The sequence below is a fragment of the Pantherophis guttatus genome, chromosome 5 (genome assembly GCF_059756535.1).
Source record: "Pantherophis guttatus breed Tessera chromosome 5, ASM5975653v1, whole genome shotgun sequence".
Taxonomy (NCBI): domain Eukaryota; kingdom Metazoa; phylum Chordata; class Lepidosauria; order Squamata; family Colubridae; genus Pantherophis; species Pantherophis guttatus.
The window spans coordinates 8923840-8944520 of record NC_142067.1 but is presented as its reverse complement, the minus strand read 5'-3'; the positions used below and the strand labels follow the sequence as shown (position 1 = coordinate 8944520).

General features: G+C 41.9%; 3 protein-coding genes and 1 long non-coding RNA gene across 31 annotated transcripts in view; 3 read left to right on the top strand and 1 right to left on the bottom strand.

Annotated features, from left to right (window-relative positions):
- Positions 1 to 1859, top strand: part of SYTL2 (synaptotagmin like 2) — a 103938-nt gene extending 102079 nt beyond the window's left edge. For all 27 annotated transcript variants that reach the window (XM_087895834.1, XM_087895829.1, XM_087895825.1 and 24 more), the window contains 3 exons: positions 438 to 537; positions 736 to 941; positions 1431 to 1859. In XM_087895834.1, coding sequence (XP_087751960.1) covers positions 438 to 537; positions 736 to 941; positions 1431 to 1576 — 452 coding nt within the window. In that variant the 3' untranslated portion in view covers positions 1577 to 1859. The remainder of the gene's footprint in view (positions 1 to 437; positions 538 to 735; positions 942 to 1430) is intronic.
- LOC132710294 (uncharacterized) overlaps positions 1 to 15556 on the bottom strand; it is a 38322-nt gene extending 22766 nt beyond the window's left edge. Inside the window, exon 1 of the long non-coding RNA XR_015734606.1 lies at positions 14957 to 15556. This is a non-coding gene — a long non-coding RNA (uncharacterized LOC132710294). The remainder of the gene's footprint in view (positions 1 to 14956) is intronic.
- On the top strand, positions 3614 to 8296 carry CCDC89 (coiled-coil domain containing 89). The gene is made up of 2 exons (XM_034406297.3): positions 3614 to 3691; positions 6352 to 8296. Exon 2 carries the CDS (start codon positions 6995 to 6997, stop codon positions 8057 to 8059), a length of 1065 nt encoding a protein of 354 aa, XP_034262188.1. The 5' UTR covers positions 3614 to 3691; positions 6352 to 6994; the 3' UTR covers positions 8060 to 8296.
- Positions 15065 to 19552, top strand: CREBZF (CREB/ATF bZIP transcription factor). Of its 2 annotated transcripts, none has more exons than XM_034406141.3 (3): positions 15065 to 16227; positions 16975 to 17053; positions 17906 to 19552. In XM_034406141.3, the coding sequence occupies exons 1-2, from the start codon at positions 15314 to 15316 to the stop codon at positions 17021 to 17023; spliced, it is 963 nt and encodes a 320-aa protein (XP_034262032.2). In that variant the 5' UTR covers positions 15065 to 15313; the 3' UTR covers positions 17024 to 17053; positions 17906 to 19552. The 2 variants fall into 2 exon arrangements, with proteins under 2 accessions (XP_034262032.2, XP_034262098.2); XM_034406207.3 differs by having other exon boundaries at positions 15314 to 16227; positions 18276 to 19552.
- Positions 19553 to 20681: the final 1129 nt, after the last annotated feature.

Here is a 20681-nt window from a genome sequence, read left to right as displayed (position 1 = left end):
ATACCTGCTATCTTTTACATGTTTGACAAACTAATAAAATACAAAAAATACAAAAATATAAAAAAATATAAAAAAGCAGTCAACAGGTAACCCAAAAGAGCCTTGGTAGTACAGTGGTGTAAGGCACCCTGTTATTAAGCTGGTTATTAAGACCAGCTGCCTGCAATTACTGCAGGTTCGAATCTCGCCAAGGCTCCAGGTTGACTCAGCCTTCCATCCTTTCTAAGGTAGGTAAATTGAGGACCCAGTTTGTGGGGGCAATAAGCTGACTTTGTATAAATATACAAAAGGATGAAGGCTATTGCTGAGCACATTGTAAGCCGCCCTGAGTCTCCGGAGAAGGGCGGCATATAAATCAAATTAAAAGGAAAAAAAAAGTAAAACTATTATTTGAAGCCCTCTGTTAATCATCTGTTATATATGTTTCTGTTTTAAAGGCAAAAAGACTCCAGCTACAGGCGAAGTTCACATTTGGGTGAAACAATGCAATGACCTGCCTATCCTCAGAGGTCCAAAACTCAATTCTTTTGTGAAGTGGTAAGTACATCACTGAGCATGATAGCTCAGCGGTTAAAGATGCTGAGCTTGTCAGCTGACAGCCACGGTTTGAGACCCAGGCGCTTCGCGACGGGGTGAGCTCCCGTTGCTTTCCTTAGCTCCTGCCCACCTAGCAGTTTGAAAGTATGCAAATGCGAGTAGATAAATAGATACCACTTTTGTCTTTGTTGTCCAAAGTACCGTTCTTCCGGATACAAGTAGAAAGAGCCGTCAGAAAACGAGAGCTGTTGCGAAGACGACAAATCCAGTTTTTAACCACACCATGGTTTATGATGGCTTCAAACCTGAAGACTTGAAAGAAGCATGCGTGGAACTTACTGTTTGGGATCATAATAAACTTGCCAACCATTTTGTAGGAGGACTTAGAGTAGGACTTGGAACAGGTACAAATTTCTATCACTTTCTCCTCTTCCTTCCTTTCTTTCTTTCTTCCTTTTTCTTTCTTTTTCTTTCCTTTTTTCTTTTTCTTTCTTTCTTTCTCTTTCCTTCCTTCCTTCTGTCCTTCCTCTTGCTCTCTCTGTACCTCTTTCCTTCCTTCCTTCTTCTCTGTATCTCTGTATCTTTTTTCTTTCCTTTTCTTTATCTCTTTTTTCTTCTTTTTTTCTTTTTCTTCTCTCTCTCTCTCCCCTTCCCCCCCTCTCTTTTTCTTCTCTCTCTCTTTTTCTTCTCTCTCTCCCTCCCTCCCCCTCTCCCCCTCTCTCCCTTTCTCTGTGGGAGTGTGGAAAAATGGTTATAAGTCACTTTTTTCGGTGCCGTTGTAACTTCAAACGTCACTAAACAAATGGTTGTAAGCTGAAGACAACCTGTATTACTGCGTAGATAACTCAATCAGTATTTGCTACTAATCTCATTTATTTAAACACTTTTATTAGGCAAAAGCTATGGCATTCCAGTGGATTGGATGGACTCTACATTAGACGAAGCCACCTTATGGGAAAGAATGATCAACTCTCCCAACACTTGGGTAGAAGACACACTGCCACTCCGGATGCTGATGGTGGCAAAAATGACAAAATAAAAATGACACCGTTATAAATTGCTTCCTGTTCATATGATTTGCTGGAGTTTGATGGAGAGAAGAATCAGAAAGACACAGAGATGAATATCTGGGGGATCAATTCTTTCATCAGGTGTAAATTTCAACAGTGGGCATCTTTATGCTGTATATAACTTGACCTTGCTTTTGCTGGATGCTACCACCACAAAACGTGTGTCTACTTATCACCTGGTACCAAGTTTTAAATTAAACTCTCTTAATCTTTAATAAACACTGTATTAAAACATGAAAAGTATTTAAATTATGTGCAGTTGTCTTGTGTGGTCATTTAAATAGATCATGAAAAAGGAATGAAAGGACTTCACTCAATAAGATAAATGATTATTATTTTTTTTTAAAAAAAATTAAATTTGATTTATATGCCGCCCTTCTCCGGAGACTCAGGGCGGCTTACAGTGCGTTAAGCAATAGCCTTCATACTTTTGTATATTTTATACAAAGTCAGCTTATTGCCCCCATAAACTGGGTCCTCAATTTATCTACCTTAGAAAGGATGGAAGGCTGAGTCAACCTTGAGCCTGGCAAGATTCGAACTTACTTTTAATTGCAGACAGCTGGTGTTAAATTACAGTGCTTTAGTCTGCAGAGTTATCCAGGCTCCTATTTATTATTGGCGAAGATTTATAAGTTGGCGAAGGAGTCAACCTATTCTCCAAAGCATCTAAAGGCGGGACAAGTATTGGATGGAAACCAATCAAGAAGAGAAGCTACCTAGAACTAAGGAGAAATTTCCTGACAGGTAGAAGCAACTAATCGGTAGAATGTATTGCTTCCAGAAGTTGTGAATGCTCCAACACAGGAAGTTTTTAAGAACAGATCGGACAACCATTTGTTTCAAATGATATAAAGTTTCCTGCTCGAGCAGGGGGTTGGACTGGAAGATCTCCAAGGCCCCTTCCAACTCTGTTACTCTGAACTGGTTGCAGCGTCAAGTTTATCAGAAGATCTTGCAAATTTGCAATTTATTCCCTTGGGGGATATTCCACAGTGGAATTCAATCCTGTGCAAGGCCTTATAGATTGCACTGTTGATATTTGATCATCAATAAGTCCCATAGATCATAGCAGGGTTGGCTTTTAAGTAGATATGGACAGGGGCGCAGATTTAAATTGTAAGGCATCTGCATCCACAGTTACCAAAAAGGTTATCTTTTTTTTTTTGACAGCTATAGAACAGAATTAGAATTAGAATTAGAATTAGAATAGAAAGAATAGAATAGAATAGAATAGAATAGAATAGAATAGAATAGAATAGAATAGAATAGAATAGAATAGAATAGAATAGAATAGAATAGAATAGAATAGAATAGAATAGAATAGAATAGAATAGAATAGAATAGAATAGAATAGAATAGAATAGAATAGAATAGAACAGAACAGAACAGAACAGAATAACAGAGTTGGAAGGGATCTTGGAGGTCTTCTAGTCCAACCCCCTGCTTAGGCAGGAAACCCTACACCACTTCAGACAAATGGTTATCCAACATCTTCTTAAAAACTTCCAGTGTTGGAGCATTCACAACTTCTGGAGGCAAGTTGTTTTACTGATTAATTGTTCTCACTTGTAAGGAAATTTATTCTTAGTTCTTGATTGCTTCTCTCCTTGATTGCTTCTCTCCTTCTCTCCCATTGCTTCTTGTCCTGACCTCAGGGGCTTTGGAGAATAGCTTGACTCCCTCTTCTTTGGGGCAGCCCCTGAGATATTGGAAGGCTGCTATCATGTCTCCCCCAGTCCTTCTTTTCATTAAACTAGACATACCCAGTTCCTGCAACCGTTCTTATTTTTCAGTGTTTCACCTTTATTACTTTTCTTAATTAATTGTCAGGTCAGCAGTAGTCTTCAAGAGTTACCATCTGGTGCTGTAGAGATAAAACATGTTCAAGAAAGAAATGCCTGTTGAATGTAGGGTCAGCCAAAACTTTCCTCCCCACCACTTTGGAGGTTTTCTTTTGAAAGCAAGATAAAGTTGCAGGCTCTAAAAGGAACAGCTCAATTTCTGTTGCAGTCTCAGTTTCCAGGGAGATGCAAACTCGAGAGGAGTGTCACATCTAAGAGAGTCAGAGAACTAAAAACATGGTAAGGAGAGAGTTTTCTGATCTAAGCTAATCTTTCTTTCTAATGATTTTTTAAACGAAAGGGAAATGTGTACGAATGACCAAATCCAGGACCTGTAGCTCAAACTACGATGACAAAAATGGAGACACGTACAAAAATAGGATGAGTTTGCATTAACGTTTATTAGTCTCATGTCCAGATCTTATTGTTTAATTATGAGAGTATTCAGCATTCTTCAAATTTAATTTTGAAATTTCAAATTAAGGAGAAATTTCCTGTCGGTGACGACAATTCATCAGAGGAACGGCTTGCCTCCAGAAATTGTGGGCGTTTCCATTGCTGGAAGTTTTTAAGAAGAGACTGGACAGAGTCACTTGTCTGGAATGGTATAGGATCTCCTGCCATGGGTAGGGTGGTTGGAGTAGAAGACCTCCAAGGTCCCTTCCAGTCCTATTATGTTCTATATTCTTTGTGAGTGTGAAGGACTTTGTGTGTTTTTTTTCCCCTGTGCTTCCTTTCGTAAGCTCCATCTACTCAAAGAGAGAAGCAACTTAGAACTAAGGAGAAATTTCCTGTCGGTGACAACAATTAATCGGTGGAACAACTTGCCTCCAGAAGTTGTGAATGCTCCAACACTGGAAGTTTTTAAGGTGATGTTGGATAACAAGTAGTGTAGGGTTTCCTGCCTAAGCAGGGGGTTGGACTAGAAGACCTCCAAGGTCCCTTCCAACTCTGTTATTCTATTCTATTCTACTCTGTAACTGAACCAGATGCCTTATTTCATTGTAAATGGGTGATCTAGTTAACATGATGGAGTGTTTCCTAACGTAATTCTCTATTATACTGATTCTAGGAAAGAGCACTGTAGTATTTATCCTGACCCTATTTTTGGTTTTTAACAACTACAATATTTTACCTAGAAATACCATTTTAACTAAGCTAGGGTGAAAGAACAAGCATGAAAAAGGATAGACTCACTGTAGTCCCCTCCTCCATTATAATATATATTGATTGAATGGAATCTGATGGTTGAATAAGGAAGTCTAGTACACATTAGATTTGATTAGAAAACAAATGTTAAATATTTGCTAGGAGAGAAGGCAAGAAAGCTGCATGGGGAAATTTATCTGGAGCTTAGTAAAGGTAAAGGTTCCCCTCGCACATATGTGCTAGTCGTTCCCGACTCTAGAGGGCAGTGCTCATCTCCGTTTCAAAGCCAAAGAGCCAGCGCTGTCCGAAGACGTCTCCGTGGTCATGTGGCCGGCATGACTAAACGCCGAAGGCGCACGGAACGCTGTGACCTTCCCACCAAAGGTGGTCCCTATTTTTCTACTTGCATTTTTTTACCTGCTTTTGAACTGCTCGGTTGGCAGAAGCTGGGACAAGTAACGGGAGCTCACCCCGTTATGTGGCGCTAGGGATTTGAACCGCTGAACTGCCGACCTTTCGATCGACAAGCTCAGCGTCTTAGCCACTGAGCCAACGCGTCCCTATCTTTATCTGGAGCTTACCTTCCCCTTATTTTTTTAAAAATCCAAACTACACAATATATTGCTTCCTTGAAGGGGTTTTCCCCCTTTAGTCCTTAATCCTCTTCCTGAGTAGAGCTTCAACCGGTGGCATCTTTATAGCTTGAAAACTACACAGAATCAGATTTGATTAGAGTTTGAACCAAAAACTCCAAGCTAGATGCAGAAAGAAAGCGACAATAATTTCCCTATTTCCAGAGTTACTCAGCACGCATAAAGTAGAGAAAAAAATCCCAATAAATGAGTGTTTTTGAGTAGATATTTATGGAAGTTGGTAATCCTTTAAGAACTTGTTTTGTATACAGGTAGTCCTCAACTTATGACTGTAATTGAATCCAAAATTTTGGTTGCTGAGACAGTTGTGAAGCGAATTTTACGACCTTTCTTGCCACAGCTGTCAAGGGAATCACTGTAATCGTTAAATTAGTAACGTGATGGTTAAGTGAATCTGGCTTCCTCATTGAGTTTGCTTGTCAGAAGGTCGCAAAGGTGATCACATCACCCTGGGACATTGCACCAGTGGTGAAATTAAAAAATTTCCCCTACTGGTTCTGTGGGCGTGGTTTGTTGTGGGGAAGGTCATGTGACTGCATGGGCGTGGCCAGCTCGACATCACTCACATCGAGGGGCTCCTCACCGACCCCTCCCCTCCCAGCCACTCCTTGTCGCCAATGGCAGGAAAATGGGGAACGGAATATTCCTGCCTACCATCCTTCCCTCAGTCTGTGCTGAGATTGAGGAATGGATGACAGGCAGGAAAATCCCCATCCCCAATTTCTTGCCTTTCACAAAAATGGCTCCATTCCAGCTGCTCCCCGTCCCCGTCCCTTCTGGGGACTACCTTAAAGGGACAGGCTGCAGCAGCTCCATTCTGAATGGAGGGAGAAAAGTTAGCATTCTCGCTGCTGCATTTAACATTGAATTTCCGGAAGAGGTAAGCGGCAATTGGCTGGGCGTGGGTGGGGCCAAGGAGGGGTAATTACTACCGGTTCAGTGAACTGATGCCCATAATCCCTAGCAGTTCGCCCGAACTGGTCCGAACCAGTAGGATTTCACCTCTGCATTGTACCCATCATAAATATGAGCCAACCATTTGAATTTTGATCATGTAACCATGGGGATGCTGAAATGATCGTAACTCTTTTTTTTCAGTGCCATTGTAACTTTGAATGGTCACTAAATGAACTGCTGTAAGTCGAGGACTACCTATATTCTATAGAAAACCCAGAGTACTGGGACACCTTGAAATGGAGGAAAGCAGGTTTTGAATTAAGAGGAATCAAGGAAGCACGGTCATCTTCTGCTTTCTCTCGTCTCTTTAAATAAAACAGATTTAAGAAGGCCGCAAAAGCATCTCTTGAAAAAATATGGTTCGTGTTTCTCTTCAAGAAGATTTGAGAAAGCACCAGCTGAAAAAAGATGAACGTTTGCCTGTTCTTAGGGTGTTTATTATAAATTGACCAATATCAAGAACTGACTGAAGTTAAAATCTACTAGATATGGATTGGTTTCATGCTGTCTCTTTGTTCCTGAGGAGATCAAAGAGTTACACCGTTTCTCTATTGAGCACAAGGATGGCAAATAGGATTAAGTGATAGGAGAAAACTCTGTCAGTTCTGGACAGCCGAGGCCTTCTAAGCTTGTGATGTCACAAAATTCTTGGAATTTTTCCACCAACTGTCATTTGGATCCATTGAACTTCTGAAGGGCAGTTCAGAATTTTTGAATGTTCACCTGAAGAAAGCCACTAGGGGAACTTGTGTTTGGAACAGCAAGAGAAAACTGTGCTCCTGATATGCCTCAAGACGGGAAGAATCCGAAAATATCCAAAGATATGGAAGGAGAGCTAGAATGGAGCATGGGGGATCCCTTCGACCAGTTGGAGAAACTCCACGGTCTTTCTGATGACGAGAAGGGCGAGAAGGCCCTGCTGCGTTCGCGCCTCAACGAACAGTCTCAGCTGATCTGTATCCTCAAGAAGAGAGCCGACGATCAACTCTTGCGCTGTAAGACGCTGGAACAGATCAACACCGAGCTGGAGGAGACGAGAACGGGAGATGCTTTGAGGTTGGAGAATCAGACACGACGCATCCAGCACCTGGAGCAGCGCTTTATGGACTTGGCTGCCAACCACGAAGAAATGATCCGCTTCAAAGATGAGCACAAACGGCAGAATAAGCAGCTCCGAGAAGAAAATGGCCGCCTGCGTCAGGAAAACGAAAGCCTCTTCAGCCAACCTTTGAAAGATAAAGAAGTAGAACTGGCCCGGGTTTCTTCTGAATTCAAGAAACTTTCCATTGATATGGAGGCCTTGAAGAAAACTTATCAACAGCGCTGTCGTTCAGCCGAAGAACGAGAGAAAGAACTTCTGGAAAGCCAGAGAGAACAAACCAGAGTCTACACCAAGGAGATGGACTCCTTGAAAAGGCAACTGGACGTCCTACAGAAGAAGCAAAAACCGATCCTTGACCAACTGGAACAAACAGAGAGGCAGCTGAGAGAAACCGAGAGCAGCCTGCAAGCCAAGCTAGATGTCCTCACAAAGGAGAAGGAGGACTTGTTGAAGCTGGCGATGGAGAGAGGCAAGGTGCTTCAGGAAAAGCAACGGGAGATCCTTCAGCTGGAGAAGAAGGCGGAGGATATGGAGAAGGCCAAGCAGGCAGCTGAACTACAGTTTGAGACTGAAGCTGCAATGGTGGATAGTAACCTCCGAGTTAGAGATTTAAAGCGCCGTCTTGAGGGGGCAGAAGAAGCTTACTCCGAGCTCCGGATGCATTTCGAAGCTTACCGAAAACACAGCACCGAATTGCTGAACAAAGAGAAAGAGTTAAATACCAAATTACGCCACTTTATGGCGTAACGGGCACATTTAAGTATTCCTGTCCATCTGAAGCTGCCTTTTAAGAAAGACTCGCCTTTTAACAGATATGGGGGTGCTATTTTCCCTCTATTGTAGTTGCTAAATATAACATCTTTTATTTAGAGTTAGATAGATGGATTACTCATAGGTGGTTGCGATTGCTATATTGACTGCTCAGCCCAGAGAGATGTTGGATATTTAGAATAACTTTCAAATAAATGTGTCGAGATAATAATGCTTTCCAGTCTAAAGCAGAGATTTTGCATTTAAGCCTCATGTCATTTCCAACAGGTTTATGTTTGTCCAGGAGTCGCTTGGGTTAACACTAAACGCATTTTAAGACAGGCCTGCAGGTAGTCCTCGACATTTAGCCATTCGTTTAGTGACGGCTCGAGGATACTGTTAGGTTTTAGTCAGTGGTGAAATCCAATTTTTTTTACTACCGGTTCTGTGGGCGTGGCTTGGTGGGCTTGGCAGGGGAAGGATACTGCAAAATCTCCATTCCCACCCCACTCCAGGGGAAGGATACTGCAAAATCTCCATTCCCACCCCACTGCAGGGGAAGGATATTGCAAAATCTCCATTCCCACCCCACTCTTGGGCCAGCCAGAGGTGGTATTTGCTGGTTCTCTGAACTACTCAAAATTTCCGCTACCAGTTCTCCAGAACCTGCTGGATTTCACCCCTGGTTTTGGTGCAGCTCAGAATCTGATAAATCCCAATTAAATTCTGTACACGAGGCAACTGATAATCAGTTTTATTTTGATCAAAGCAAAACTGGGCGACCTTAATCTACCACCTTAAACAGCAAAGCAAGGAGAGAAAAGCAGGCGCGTGCAAACACCCCCCCCCCCTTTTCCTTCTTCTTATAGTTTACACCACTTGCACAGATCGTCAGTGCTATAGAAACATAATTTCTTATCCACGGGTTTTATGCCAAGCTCATGATTTTCTCTGCGCTCAGAAACAGTGGACCTCAAAAGGGAAAAGGAATACATTTTCTGGCATATAGCCCAGAGTTCATTAAAATTAGTATCTCACATTATGTTGTCACAGCAGACAGAATTCACATTTTGAATTACAGCAAGTTACTTAGCAAAGCTACTTGGCATGTGGCCTGGAGGCTTTATCTCCTCAGTTGGCACATTAGGTTACAACGGAGCTTCAGCTCAGCAAGGAATATCAAAAGTTGAGTTAGTTACACTCTGTACATGCTCTAATTCAGGGGTGAAATGCTCCCGGTTCGGACCGGATCACCCGATCCGGTAGCGATGGCGGCGGGTGGCTCGGAGAACCCGTAACAAAAATCCCTGCTCCCTCCCCCCATGCCCAGCTGAGCCACGCAATCATCAGAGGCTTTTTTTTTTTTTAAAAAGCATTTTTTCTTCAGCCGAAAAAATGCTTTTAAAAGTTAAAAAAAAAAAAAAGCCTCTGACGATCAGGCAACTCAGCCTGGATCGTCAGAGCCTTTTAAAAGCATTTTTTTACAACCTCGTAGAAAAAATGCTTTTAAAAGTAAAAAAAAAAAGGATTGGCCACACCCACCCACATTAACCCCCCCCCACCAAGCCATGCCCACAGAACCGGTAGTAACAAATTTTACATTTCACCATTGCTCTAATCCTTTCAATACAACAGGTCTTTGCGCTTAGGACTGTGGCAGCATCTCCACAGTCACATGATCATCAAAATTTGGGCGCTTGGCAACCAGCATGTAGCATCCTGGGGTCATATAATTTTTTTTTAAATTTGATTTATATGCCGCCCTTCTCTGGAGACTCAGGGCGGCTTACAATGCGCTAAGCAATAGCCTTCATCCTTTTGTATATTTATACAAAGTCAGCTTATTGCCCCACAAACTGGGTCCTCAATTTACCTACCTTAGAAAGGATGGAAGGCTGAGTCAACCTTGAGCCTGGGGAGATTCGAACTTGCAGTAATTGCAGGCAGCTGTTCTTAATAACAGGGTGCTTTAGACCACTGTACTACCAAGGCTCTATAATCCCCATTTGTGACCTTTTCTGCTGGCTTCCGACAAGCCAAGTCAACGGGGAAAGTTAGATTCGTTTAAGGACCGTGTGATTCACTTAACAACGGCAATGATTTGCTAACAATCATGGAAACGAAGGTCGTAGAGTCAGGCATGACTCATTTAACAACCACCTTATTAACATATTTTTTGGGGGGTGATCATAAGTCGAGGGCTACCTGTAACCCTAATTCTAGATCGAACTGAGTTTAGAAGATTGATTTCGGCTGGATGTTAGGAAAATCTTCCCAGCGGTAGATTCTATTGCTTGCCATATTTTTTAAAAAATATATTTTTATTAAAAGTTTTTTTTTCTTAATATAAAATACAAATAAAAATAAAGACAATGGAAAAAAGGGCAGGGAGTGGGATAGAGGTGGTAAAATGAAGGAAAGACCTAAGTCTTTCCCCCTTTTAAATGGAAATTTTAAATTTGGTTTTAAATTATTGGGGTTTTAAATTTGTTCAGCCAAATTATTTAATTCGTTTTATTTTATTTTAAATTTTGTATTTATATGTTTTATTCTATGGCTGTTCACCGCCCTGAGTCCTTCGAGAGTAGGGCGGTATATAAATTCAAATAAATAAATAAATAAATAAATAAATAAATAAATAAATAAATAAATAAATAAATAAGGAAGACGGGAAAAGAAATATATAAAAAAGCAGCAACTTCCACATTATTTTTTTTAGTACATTTAGGTATGTCAATAAAGTTATAGTATCAACTTTTTAGTTATACCAAATAATAACTACCAGCCATTTCTATAGCAGCAACCCGCTTAATTGTCAAAACCCAAAAATTGTCATAAAAATGAAATGTTGACTTTCCATTCAGTTCCTATAGCCTTTCAACCAGTAATGATCATGGTGAAGATCTAACTTTGTCTTCTAATCATAGAAAATGTGTAAAATAAGGAATATCTTCTAAGACTTGGTGATGATGTTCCCTAGTTTGAGCAATGAAACATCTGCAAAAAAAACCCCACCAAGCTTAGAGAGCTGCAAGGACCCCTCATTCCAACCTTACAAATATTCTCCAGACTGCCCATCTTATAACCAACTCTGAGTTGCTTCCAAACAAAAATAAAAGCAACATGAAAACTGTTAAGGATATTGGTGTTGTGTTACCAACCAGCAGAGTAAATGCACAAGGAAACGTTGCTGAGAGCAATGAATAAGAGATATGCAAACTGGTTTATCAAAAGCTTACTTTATAGTAGAAAAACAGTCTCATACTCTTTAAACAAATTCCAAGTCTTTGCCAGTTAAATCAGTCCAGTAGTTACAGATATCTTCTTACCAAACAGACAGTAGTTGGTTAGAATAACAAACTCACTCTGGTTCACAAACCACGATGGTTGCAGATCCATCCAACGATGATAGCACAATGGATAGCAACTCCTCACTATGGCAGCATATCATCTCAGCTTCATCATCAAACTGAATACGTTACAATACCTTGCTTAAATACTCTCACAACTAGTCATTACCTAATTACAGCATGACTCAGCATTACAACAAACAGCAAGAAAACTTTAAAGTCACATAATACATTTACAGATTAAAGTTACAGTATACATATATTGCCTGGACAACTTGTTAGGCTCAAACCATATCCTAACAAAAACCATAATAAAATGATAAAACTAAACATTAATTGTGGAAGCAACCAAGGTACGATTCTAGACCTTATTATTCATGCTTTATGGTTTAGCCCAGGGGTCAGCAATCTGCGGCTCCAGAGCCACATGTGGCTCTTTGGGCCCTCTGCTGTGGCTCCCTGTCAGGTGAACCCACCACTGGCTGGCCTCATCCCTCACCTTCCCCTCCCAGTCACTCCTCGCCTGGCCTGAGAAGGTAAGGGTAATGGCAGGGGATGGAGAAGCGGCCAGGCAGAGACAGAGACATACAGAGAGAGGGGGAGAGCGAGAAACAGAGAGAGATACAGAGAGAGGGAGGGAGAGAGAGACATAGATATAGAGAGGGGGGGAGAGAGAAAGAGACATAGATACAGAGAGGGGGAGAGAGAGTGGGGGGAGAGAGACAGAGAGAGATACAGAGAGAGGGGGAGAGAGAGAGACATAGATATAGGGGGGGAGAGAGAAAGACACATAGATACAGAGAGGGGGAGAGAGAGTGGGGGGAGAGAGACAGAGAGAGACACAGAGAGAGGGGGAGAGAGAGAGACATAGATATGGGGGGGAGAGAGAAAGAGACATAGATACAGAGAGGGGGAGAGAGAGTGGGGGGAGAGAAACAGAGAGAGATACAGAGAGAGGGGGAGAGAGAGAGACATAGATATGGGGGGGAGAGAGAAAGACATAGATACAGAGAGGGGGAGAGAGAGTGGGGGGAGAGAGACAGAGAGAGATACAGAGAGAGGGGGAGAGAGAGAGACATAGATATAGAGGGGGGGAGAGAGAGACAGATACAGAGAGGGGGAGAGAGAGTGGGGGGAGAGAAACAGAGAGAGATACAGAGAGAGGGGGAGAGAGACATAGATATAGAGAAGGGGGAGAGAGAAAGAGACATAGATACAGTGAGGGGGAGAGAGAGTGGGGGGAGACAGAGAGAGATACAGAGGGGGAGAGAGAGAGACAGATACAGAGGGTCATGTGACTGGTGGAAGTGAGTGACATCAAGTTGGCTACTCCCACCCAGGTTTTGTGGCTCCCGGTATTTTCTTTTCTGTGGGAAATGGGTCCAAATGGCTCTTTGAGTGCTTATGGTTGCAGACCCCTGGTTTAGCCTGTTGCCTTAATCCAACCACTGTGGTTGGTTCAACAAACTGTATCTGAACATCTATGGAGATCCTCAGTCTTCCAAATCATAGTTGTCCCAAAGGCAGGGGTGAAATCCAAATTTGTTTACTACCGTTTCTGTGGGCGTGGCTTGGTGGGCGTAGTGTGGCTTGATGGGTGTGGCAGGGGAAGGATACTGCAAAATCCCCATTCCCTCCCCATTCCAGGGGAAGGATATTGCAAAATCTCCATTCCCACCCCATTCTGAGGCCAGCCAGAGGTGGTATCTGCCTGTTCTCTGAACTACTCAAAATTTCCGCTACCGGTTCTCCAGAATCTGTCAGAACCTGCTAGATTTCACCCCTGCCCAAAGGTGTTTTTTTTTTCAAAAGGCAACTGGACTTTCTTTGCTTTTCTTGAAGATGTTTCACTTCTCATCCAAAAAGCTGCTTCAGTTCTGGATGAAGCTTCTTGAATGAGAAGTGTAATGTTTTTCAAGGAAATCACAGAATAACTGAGTTGGGACCGACTTTGGAAGTCGTCTACTGACTCCAATGCCCTGCTCAACAGAAGATGCTATAGCATTTTAGAGACAAATGGTTGTCCAGTCCCTTCTTAAAAGCCTCCAGGGTTGAAGTATCGATGACACTGAGCTTGTTGATCAGCAAGGCCGGCAGTTCGGCGGTTTCGAATCCTTAGTACAAGGTCTCCTGGGTGAGCAGGGGGTTGGACTAGATGACCTCCAAGGTCCCTTCCAACTCTGTTACTGTTAAATATTTCTGAAGAGAGAGAAAAAGAGAAGGAGAGAGAAAGAAAGAGCAAGAGAGGGATAGAATAGAATAGAATAGAATAGAATAGAATAGAATAGAATAGAATAGAATAGAATAGAATAGAATAGAATAGAATAGAATAGAATTTTTTATTGGCCAAGTGTGATTGGACACACAAGGAATTTGTCTTGGTGCATACGCTCTAAAAGAATAAAAAGAAAAGATACATACAGATACATAAAAGAAAAGATACGTTCATCAAGAATCATAAGGTACAACACTTAATGATAGCCATAGGGGTACAAATAAGCAATCAGGAAACAATATCAATATAAATCTTAAGGATACAAGCAACAAAGTTACAGTAAAGAAGGAAAGAAAAGGAAGAGAAAGACAAAGAGAAAGAAAAGAAAGACTTATAACCATTTTTCCACACTCCCACAGAGAAAGGGAGAGAGGAGAGAGGGAGGGAGGGAGAGGGAGAGAGAGAAGAAAAAGAAAAGGGGGAGAGAAGAAAAAAGAAAGAGAGAGATAAAAAGAAAAAGAAAGAAAGAAAGTTACAGAGAAGAAGGAAGGAAGGAAAGAGAAAGATACAGAGAGAGTAAGAGGAAGGAAGGAGAAAAAGAAAGAAAAGAAAGAGATAGAGGAAGGAAAAAGAAAAAGATACAGAGAGAGGAAGAGGAAGGACAGAAGGAAGGAAAGAGAAAGAAAGAAAGAAAGAAAAAGATAGAGTTACAGAGAAGAAGGAAGGAAGGAAAGAGAAAGGTACAGAGAGAGTAAGAGTAAGGAAGGAGAAAAAGAAAGAAAAGAAAGAGATAGAGGAAGGGAAAAAAAAAGATACAGAGAGAGGAAGAGGAAGGACAGAAGGAAGGAAAGAGAAAGAAAGAAAGAAAGAAAGAACGAAAGAAAAGAAAGAAAGAAAAAGATAGAGTTACAGAGAAGAAGGAAGGAAGGAAAGAGAAAGGTACAGAGAGAGTAAGAGGAAGGAAGGAGAAAAAGAAAGAAAAGAAAGAGATAGAGGAAGGAAAAAGAAAAAGATACAGAGAGAGGAAGAGGAAGGACAGAAGGAAGGAAAGAGAAAGAAAGAAAGAAAGAAAGAAAGAAAGAAAGAAAGAAAGAAAGAAAGAAAGAAAGAAAGAAAGAAAGAAAGGATTTTCTGAAGAACAAAGAAACTCCAGTTGCCTTTTGAAAAAGCACTTTTGGGACAAACCACTTTTGGCACCAGGCAGAGTTACCGCGATCTGTGCTGCAAAGCTCGGGACGACTAGAAAAGCCACCTAGTTTCCCCGAATCTCTTCGCCTCCAAAACTTCCCAGACACCAAAACCTGCAACTTCAGCGCCCCATTTATTTACCTTTTTATACACAGGAGTATTCTACACACAGGCTCCGCCCCCCCTCCCCCTTTGCCGGACTTCTACTCCCAGAATGCTCAGGCAGAGCGCCGGAGCGTGCGCAGGCGCAGTCGCGCCGTGTCTGTATCTGTGCGTGAGGCGGGGAGAAGGCCGCCGCGTGAAAGGAAAAAAAAAACAAAAAAAAAACGGCCGAGGCCTGAGGCGAAAGTGGCCGCCGCTGCCGCTGCCGCCTCTCCTTCCCCCCTCCCCCCCCACCCTCTTCGGGGAGAGCGGCGCTGAGGCCCAGCCTGACCCGAAGGCCTCATCGCAACCGGGCCCGCCTTGGAGGGATCCGGGGGCAACGGCTAGACCGCTATCATGCGCCACAGTCTGGCCCAGCTCTTAGCGGCCTCGTCGGGCCAGGGAAAACCCGGAGAGCCGGTCGCGGCCTGCTCGTTTCCAAGCCCGGGAGTCGAGCGGCGGCCTGAGGAGGAGACGGAAACGGCGGCGGCGGCCATGGCTGAAGATTCCCTGGAGGAGCCTGAGGAAGGCGAGCTGCTCTTCCCCGCGGGGCTGGAGCTGGACGCCTGGCTGGAGGCCGCGGTGGGCGGTGGCGGTGGCGGCGACGAGGCTTCCCCTCCTCCGGCCTGGGGCAGGGCGAGTCCGCATGCCGAGGCGTCGCGGCCTTCGAGCTCTTCCAGGCCGACGCGCCCGGGCGGCAACCGCCTGAAAGCGGCGGCGGCGGCTCGCCTCAACCGGCAGAAGAAGAAGCTGTACGTGCAAGGCCTGGAGACGCGGCTGCAAGGCTTGGCGGCCGAGAACCGGCAGCTCCGCGACCGCAACCGGGGCCTCTGCCGACGCCTGCGCGACCTGGAACGGGAGACGGGCTACTTGAGGGCCGTGCTGGCTAACCAGAGCGCTTTGGGCCGCTTGCTCGGACGCTTAGCCGGAGACGGCAGCTTAGGGCTCCGCATGAGGATCAGCACCAGCCTCTTCCGAGAAACGGCGGCCGGAGCCTTCGGAGAGAACGGCGACCACGACTACGCGCTCCCGATCCCGGCGGAAGAACCGGCGGAGAAGCTCCTTTCCTCCTCCTCCTCCTCGTCCTCCTCGTCGGCCAGACCCGGCGGCGTTTGCCTCCACGTGGACCGCGACCACCTTTCGGTGGAGTTTTGCTCTCTCTGCGCCAAGCGGGCGGCCAGCTCGGAGACTTTGGCGGCCGCTGCTGCTGCTTCTTCTCCTCCTCCTCTTCCTCCTCTTCCTCCTGCTGCTTCCTCCTTGCTCTCCAAAATGTAGGGTCAAGTATTTCCACTTCTTCGTCAGAACTTTAAAAATAATAAAATACAATACTCCGGGTGTCTCTTGCCTGCTGCCATCATCCCAGGGGTTGCTAGAGGAGGATGCAGTTAAAAGAGAGGGAGAGGAGAGGAAGAGGAATGTAAAATAAAATAAAATAATAAAAAAAAGAGAAAAGAAACCAGCGATAAATGGGGAAAGTGATGAGAAAGCTGGCTTCTTTGGTTAGAGCAGCCTTTGCTTATTGGAAAGGAGGTGGGGGGGAAGAAATGCAAAAACTTCCCCCCCACCTTTTTTCCCCTGTGTGTTGGAGGATCATCTTGTTGTGTCAAGTGTGGGGTGGGCGTCCAGGACGCCCCAGCAGTGTTGTTGGCTGAAATGTTTTATGCAGGCGCACTATTGATCAAAACGGCTCTTTGTCACTGTGTACTTGCAGCAATGGAGAAAGCAGGTAGACAGTGGTGGTAAGAATATGCCCGAAAAGGGCAGAAGTAACTTTTAAAGGTTCCCATGAAATGAATAATGGTGGGAATAGATTAAAAAAATAAATAAAAATCTAGCCCTGCTCTGTTGCTTAAAAAGACGGCTGAAAAACAAAATGCTTAAACGTCAACGTCTTCGCTGGAGAGAGACTTAACATCCAAATAGTAATATAATGCACAGCAGGTAGTTTTAAAAAAAAAAACATGCATGTGAAAATTGTAAGACATCTGTTATACATTACTATTAAACTTTTCTGACAGTTTCTCTTTTAGGTGCTTGCCCTGCCAGGCTCCGTTGTGTAGGGGTTAAAAGAACAGTCGTTTACCACCTCGCAACCTGGTAAGGATCCATAATATTCCCATAATGTGGTATCAGACAGTTTGCATTGGTACTTAGCCTGTTTTTCTTTAAAAAAAAAAAAAAGATTTGGTCTGGTCCAGGAGTTAGAAGTCGGTCTGGAAGCAGTTCCAAAAATTAGTTAATTTTGATTAATCAAGTTTCAAGTAATGGCTATTCAAGTTAGCACTACTTTCCCCTGTCATTCTAAATTTTTAACATGTTCCTGACGAAACACTTGTAGAAATTATTTTAATGTAATATTTTAAAATAACAGGTTAAGATTGGGGGGTGGGGAGGAAAATGCTGCTAAATGTACATTTAGCAATATGTTGCGTGGAGAAAGGGGAATCAAAACCATTTTTTTTGACTGAGACAATGTGAGTATATCTTTAAAGAAATAAAATATACCTCAACATTTACTTTAGAACTTGGACTTTTCTAGTAGAGTAAACTACTGAGTTTTGCAGTTTTGACTATGTTTAGTGAGGAGGCAATTGCTATAAGCTTTCCCAGTTAATAAGAGATGGATTATTTGTCCATATACTTGGCTATTCAGTTACTATAATGTGTCCTTATCTGCAAGGAAGCAGATAAGCCCACAGATTGTTTTAGTAATAATCAGTGTTCTATCACTACATTGCTGCATGCATTTTGAAGACTACCTAGAAATATTTTAGTCTAGTGAATTTTGTTTAGTTTTGTCTCATGCAGGTCTCTTAAAATGAGACCTCCATTTTGCTAAATTGTACTGAAATGAAAGTGGCATGCCAGTTTGAAAGTTTTCAAAAAGTAAAAAGTAAATGAACAAATATATATTCTCCCCCACACATTTATGCAATTGTTCCTGTCTAGGGTGGAGAAGATTTTCTGCCGACAAGCTCATGCTGGTTTGGGGGCTAGCACATACGTTTTCCCTGCATCAACTGACTGTTGCGTTTAAGTGCTTTATATTTAAACTTCTGTAAAATGGGGAAATAAGGGTTGTGAAATAATGTAAAGTGAGGTTTCACAAAGAATATTAAACCTGGAAAAATGAGTTGCCTCCACAAAGGCTTCCTCTTATCTTGTCTCGAATTAGAAACATATGAATATTTCTCCCATGAATGAAATGCAAAATTCTCAAAATCTGTTGCGTGTTCAACCACAAGATTTTCTTTGTGAAACCTTGCTGTTTAATGAAGTATGTGTATATTTAGCATCCTTGTTTTTCTTTATGCTGAAGTGGATACAGCTGTCATGGGCAGAAGAGACGGGACCAGCTGCTGGCCACCCTTCCTGCTTTATTTTAAAAGGTAGTATGAGAAAAAGGGAGCAAGGTAACAGGGCATTGGCTGTATTTCACTTTGAAAACAACACTGAACAGGGTAACAATGTTTTGAACAACTAATCCAATCTAGCAAGAAATTAAATATACTGATGTGAAAAGTGGCATCATTAAAAAAAAGCATTTGCTTTCTCACTAGCTATTTCATGTTTTCATATTCTGAAATTGACTAAATTGTTCAAACTTTTATTCATGTATCAGACGATAACTCCTTAAATTTCCCAAGCTAGAATTAGGATTGCTGCGAAGACTATTTTAATTCTCTTTTAATTGATGTACAGTAGCTGTTTTCACTTCTATTGTCACATCTGCTATATGAATGTACCTATACATATTCCCATCTCTAAATCAGTAGGAGCACCTACAAGGAAACTGGCAAGTCTTTTCTTAAGGCAGTTGCAGCACTGTAGAGAACTAATTTCTTTGCCAGTTCATTTCTTGATATTATCCCATACTTAGTAAGTGGCTATTTTTTAGAAGTCTTCTAAATGTAGTAGTCCTTGCCAGATAATAAACTGAAATATGAAAATATAGACAAATTTCTCAGTTTTTAATCATGCTTCAATATCTTTAAATGGCAGCAATTTATTGTCCATAATTCATTCATTTAGTCTCTTGGGACTCGATAGAATTTAGTGGTTTCTTTTTTTGTATTGCCGATAGCCTTTGGCCAACGGGAGGAAAGATTTGTGACACATACTTGTCTGTGGTTGTATTTCAAGAAGCAAATGCCTTTTTAAATTGCTTTTCACAGAAGTCATTTTGTTAATGTTGCATTATTGTGAAATGGAATCCTCTTTTCTTTTGTATCATTTAAAATGTTGTGAGATTAAAATATATATATATATATTCTGGGTATTTAACCATGTGTGTCGTTGAAAAATAAACTGTTGCCTTGAATACCATTCTCAGCATAGAAAGTGAGTGACACATTTGCTTAGGCAAAAGCCCAGAAGTGAAGACCTGCAGGGATTTTAGTGCCTACTAAAACATATTCAAGCCAAATAGATTTGCAAATATTTTGTCCTTGTTAACCAGTTTGATTGAATATTTCTTGAAATTAAAGCTTGAATGGAATATCCTAATAGTACTTCGAAAATATGTCAGTGTTTCTGTGTAAGTAATTCAGGCATACTTATGAGGACATCTATTCAAATTAAAAATGTTTACCTTCAGTCAAAGACTCAAGGCTGTTTTTTTATCAAATCCCTTAATTTTCTATAAAATGGTGGTTTGGCCGGGTGGCTCATTCAGAAATGATTTGTACAACGTTAAAAGATGTATTATAGATTAACCAATATAATTTTTCTGGCTGGGGATGGATTTATATTAGTGTTCAGAGGTTTTTTCTGTGATTGATAATGATGTAGCAGCATTTATTTAGGATGGTTTAAGTTTCGGTATCATTTTTCAACAAATGCTTCCAGAATGGTTTACTTAACATAAAAATTACAAAACTAAACAAGAATTGAATATTTCTTTTAGTATAGAAAATAACCACTAGCGATTACCTTGCTCAGGCAAAATTTATTGATCTCATATGTATATTTCCATGCTTGAGAATAATAACCATATACCAGGCAGTTAAAACTACTTGTTTTATAGACTTTTGATAGTGATTTTCAGCCATTGTTTAAAAATGTACTCAATACAAGATTAAAAAACAGTGACAAGGTTTAAACAACAATGAGCAAAACTAAAATTTCTGCATTTACAAATCATTTTATAAATGTTGATTACTAAAAAATTAAGTATGTGCAGTGACATACTTCAGCTATGGCTGAATTATACCGACTCACTAAATATGTTATGTACGGTATTTTTCAGAGTATAAGACACCCCCCCCCCCAAAAGAGGGTGAAAATTTCGCTACGTCTTATAGACTGAATACGGGCCTGTTTTTGGCCTCCCGAACCCTCCATGAGTTGTGTTTTCGCCCTCCCCAGCCCCCAGAAGCACTGCAGGCCAAAAACAGGTTGGGCAAAAATAGCACAGAGACCAAAAACTTTTCTTGTTTTCCTCCTCTAAATCTAGATGCGTCTTATAGTCCCAAAAATACGGTATATTTTTTTTAACCCTCCCTGGGAAACAGGCTGCTGATAAAAAAAAATATAGCCTTACAGATAGTCCTCAACTTACAACCATCCATTTAGCATCCGTTCAGTTACCATGGTATTGAAAAAAACCTGACTTTTGGCTGGTCCTCACACTTACAACCATTGGGTATCTCTGCGGTCACATGATAAAAATTCAGGCACTTCACGTGTATTTATGACAGTTGCAGCCTCCAGGGTCATGTGATTG

Bases quoted from the DNA above. Each gene is read 5' to 3' on its own strand.
- CCDC89 (XM_034406297.3), top strand. From the start codon at position 6,995: ATGCCTCAAGACGGGAAGAATCCGAAAATATCCAAAGATATGGAAGGA.
- CREBZF (XM_034406141.3), top strand. From the start codon at position 15,314: ATGCGCCACAGTCTGGCCCAGCTCTTAGCGGCCTCGTCGGGCCAGGGA. The intron at 16,228-16,974 runs GTAGGGTCAAGT...CTTTTCTGACAG, and splicing joins TCCTCCTTGCTCTCCAAAAT to TTTCTCTTTTAGGTGCTTGC.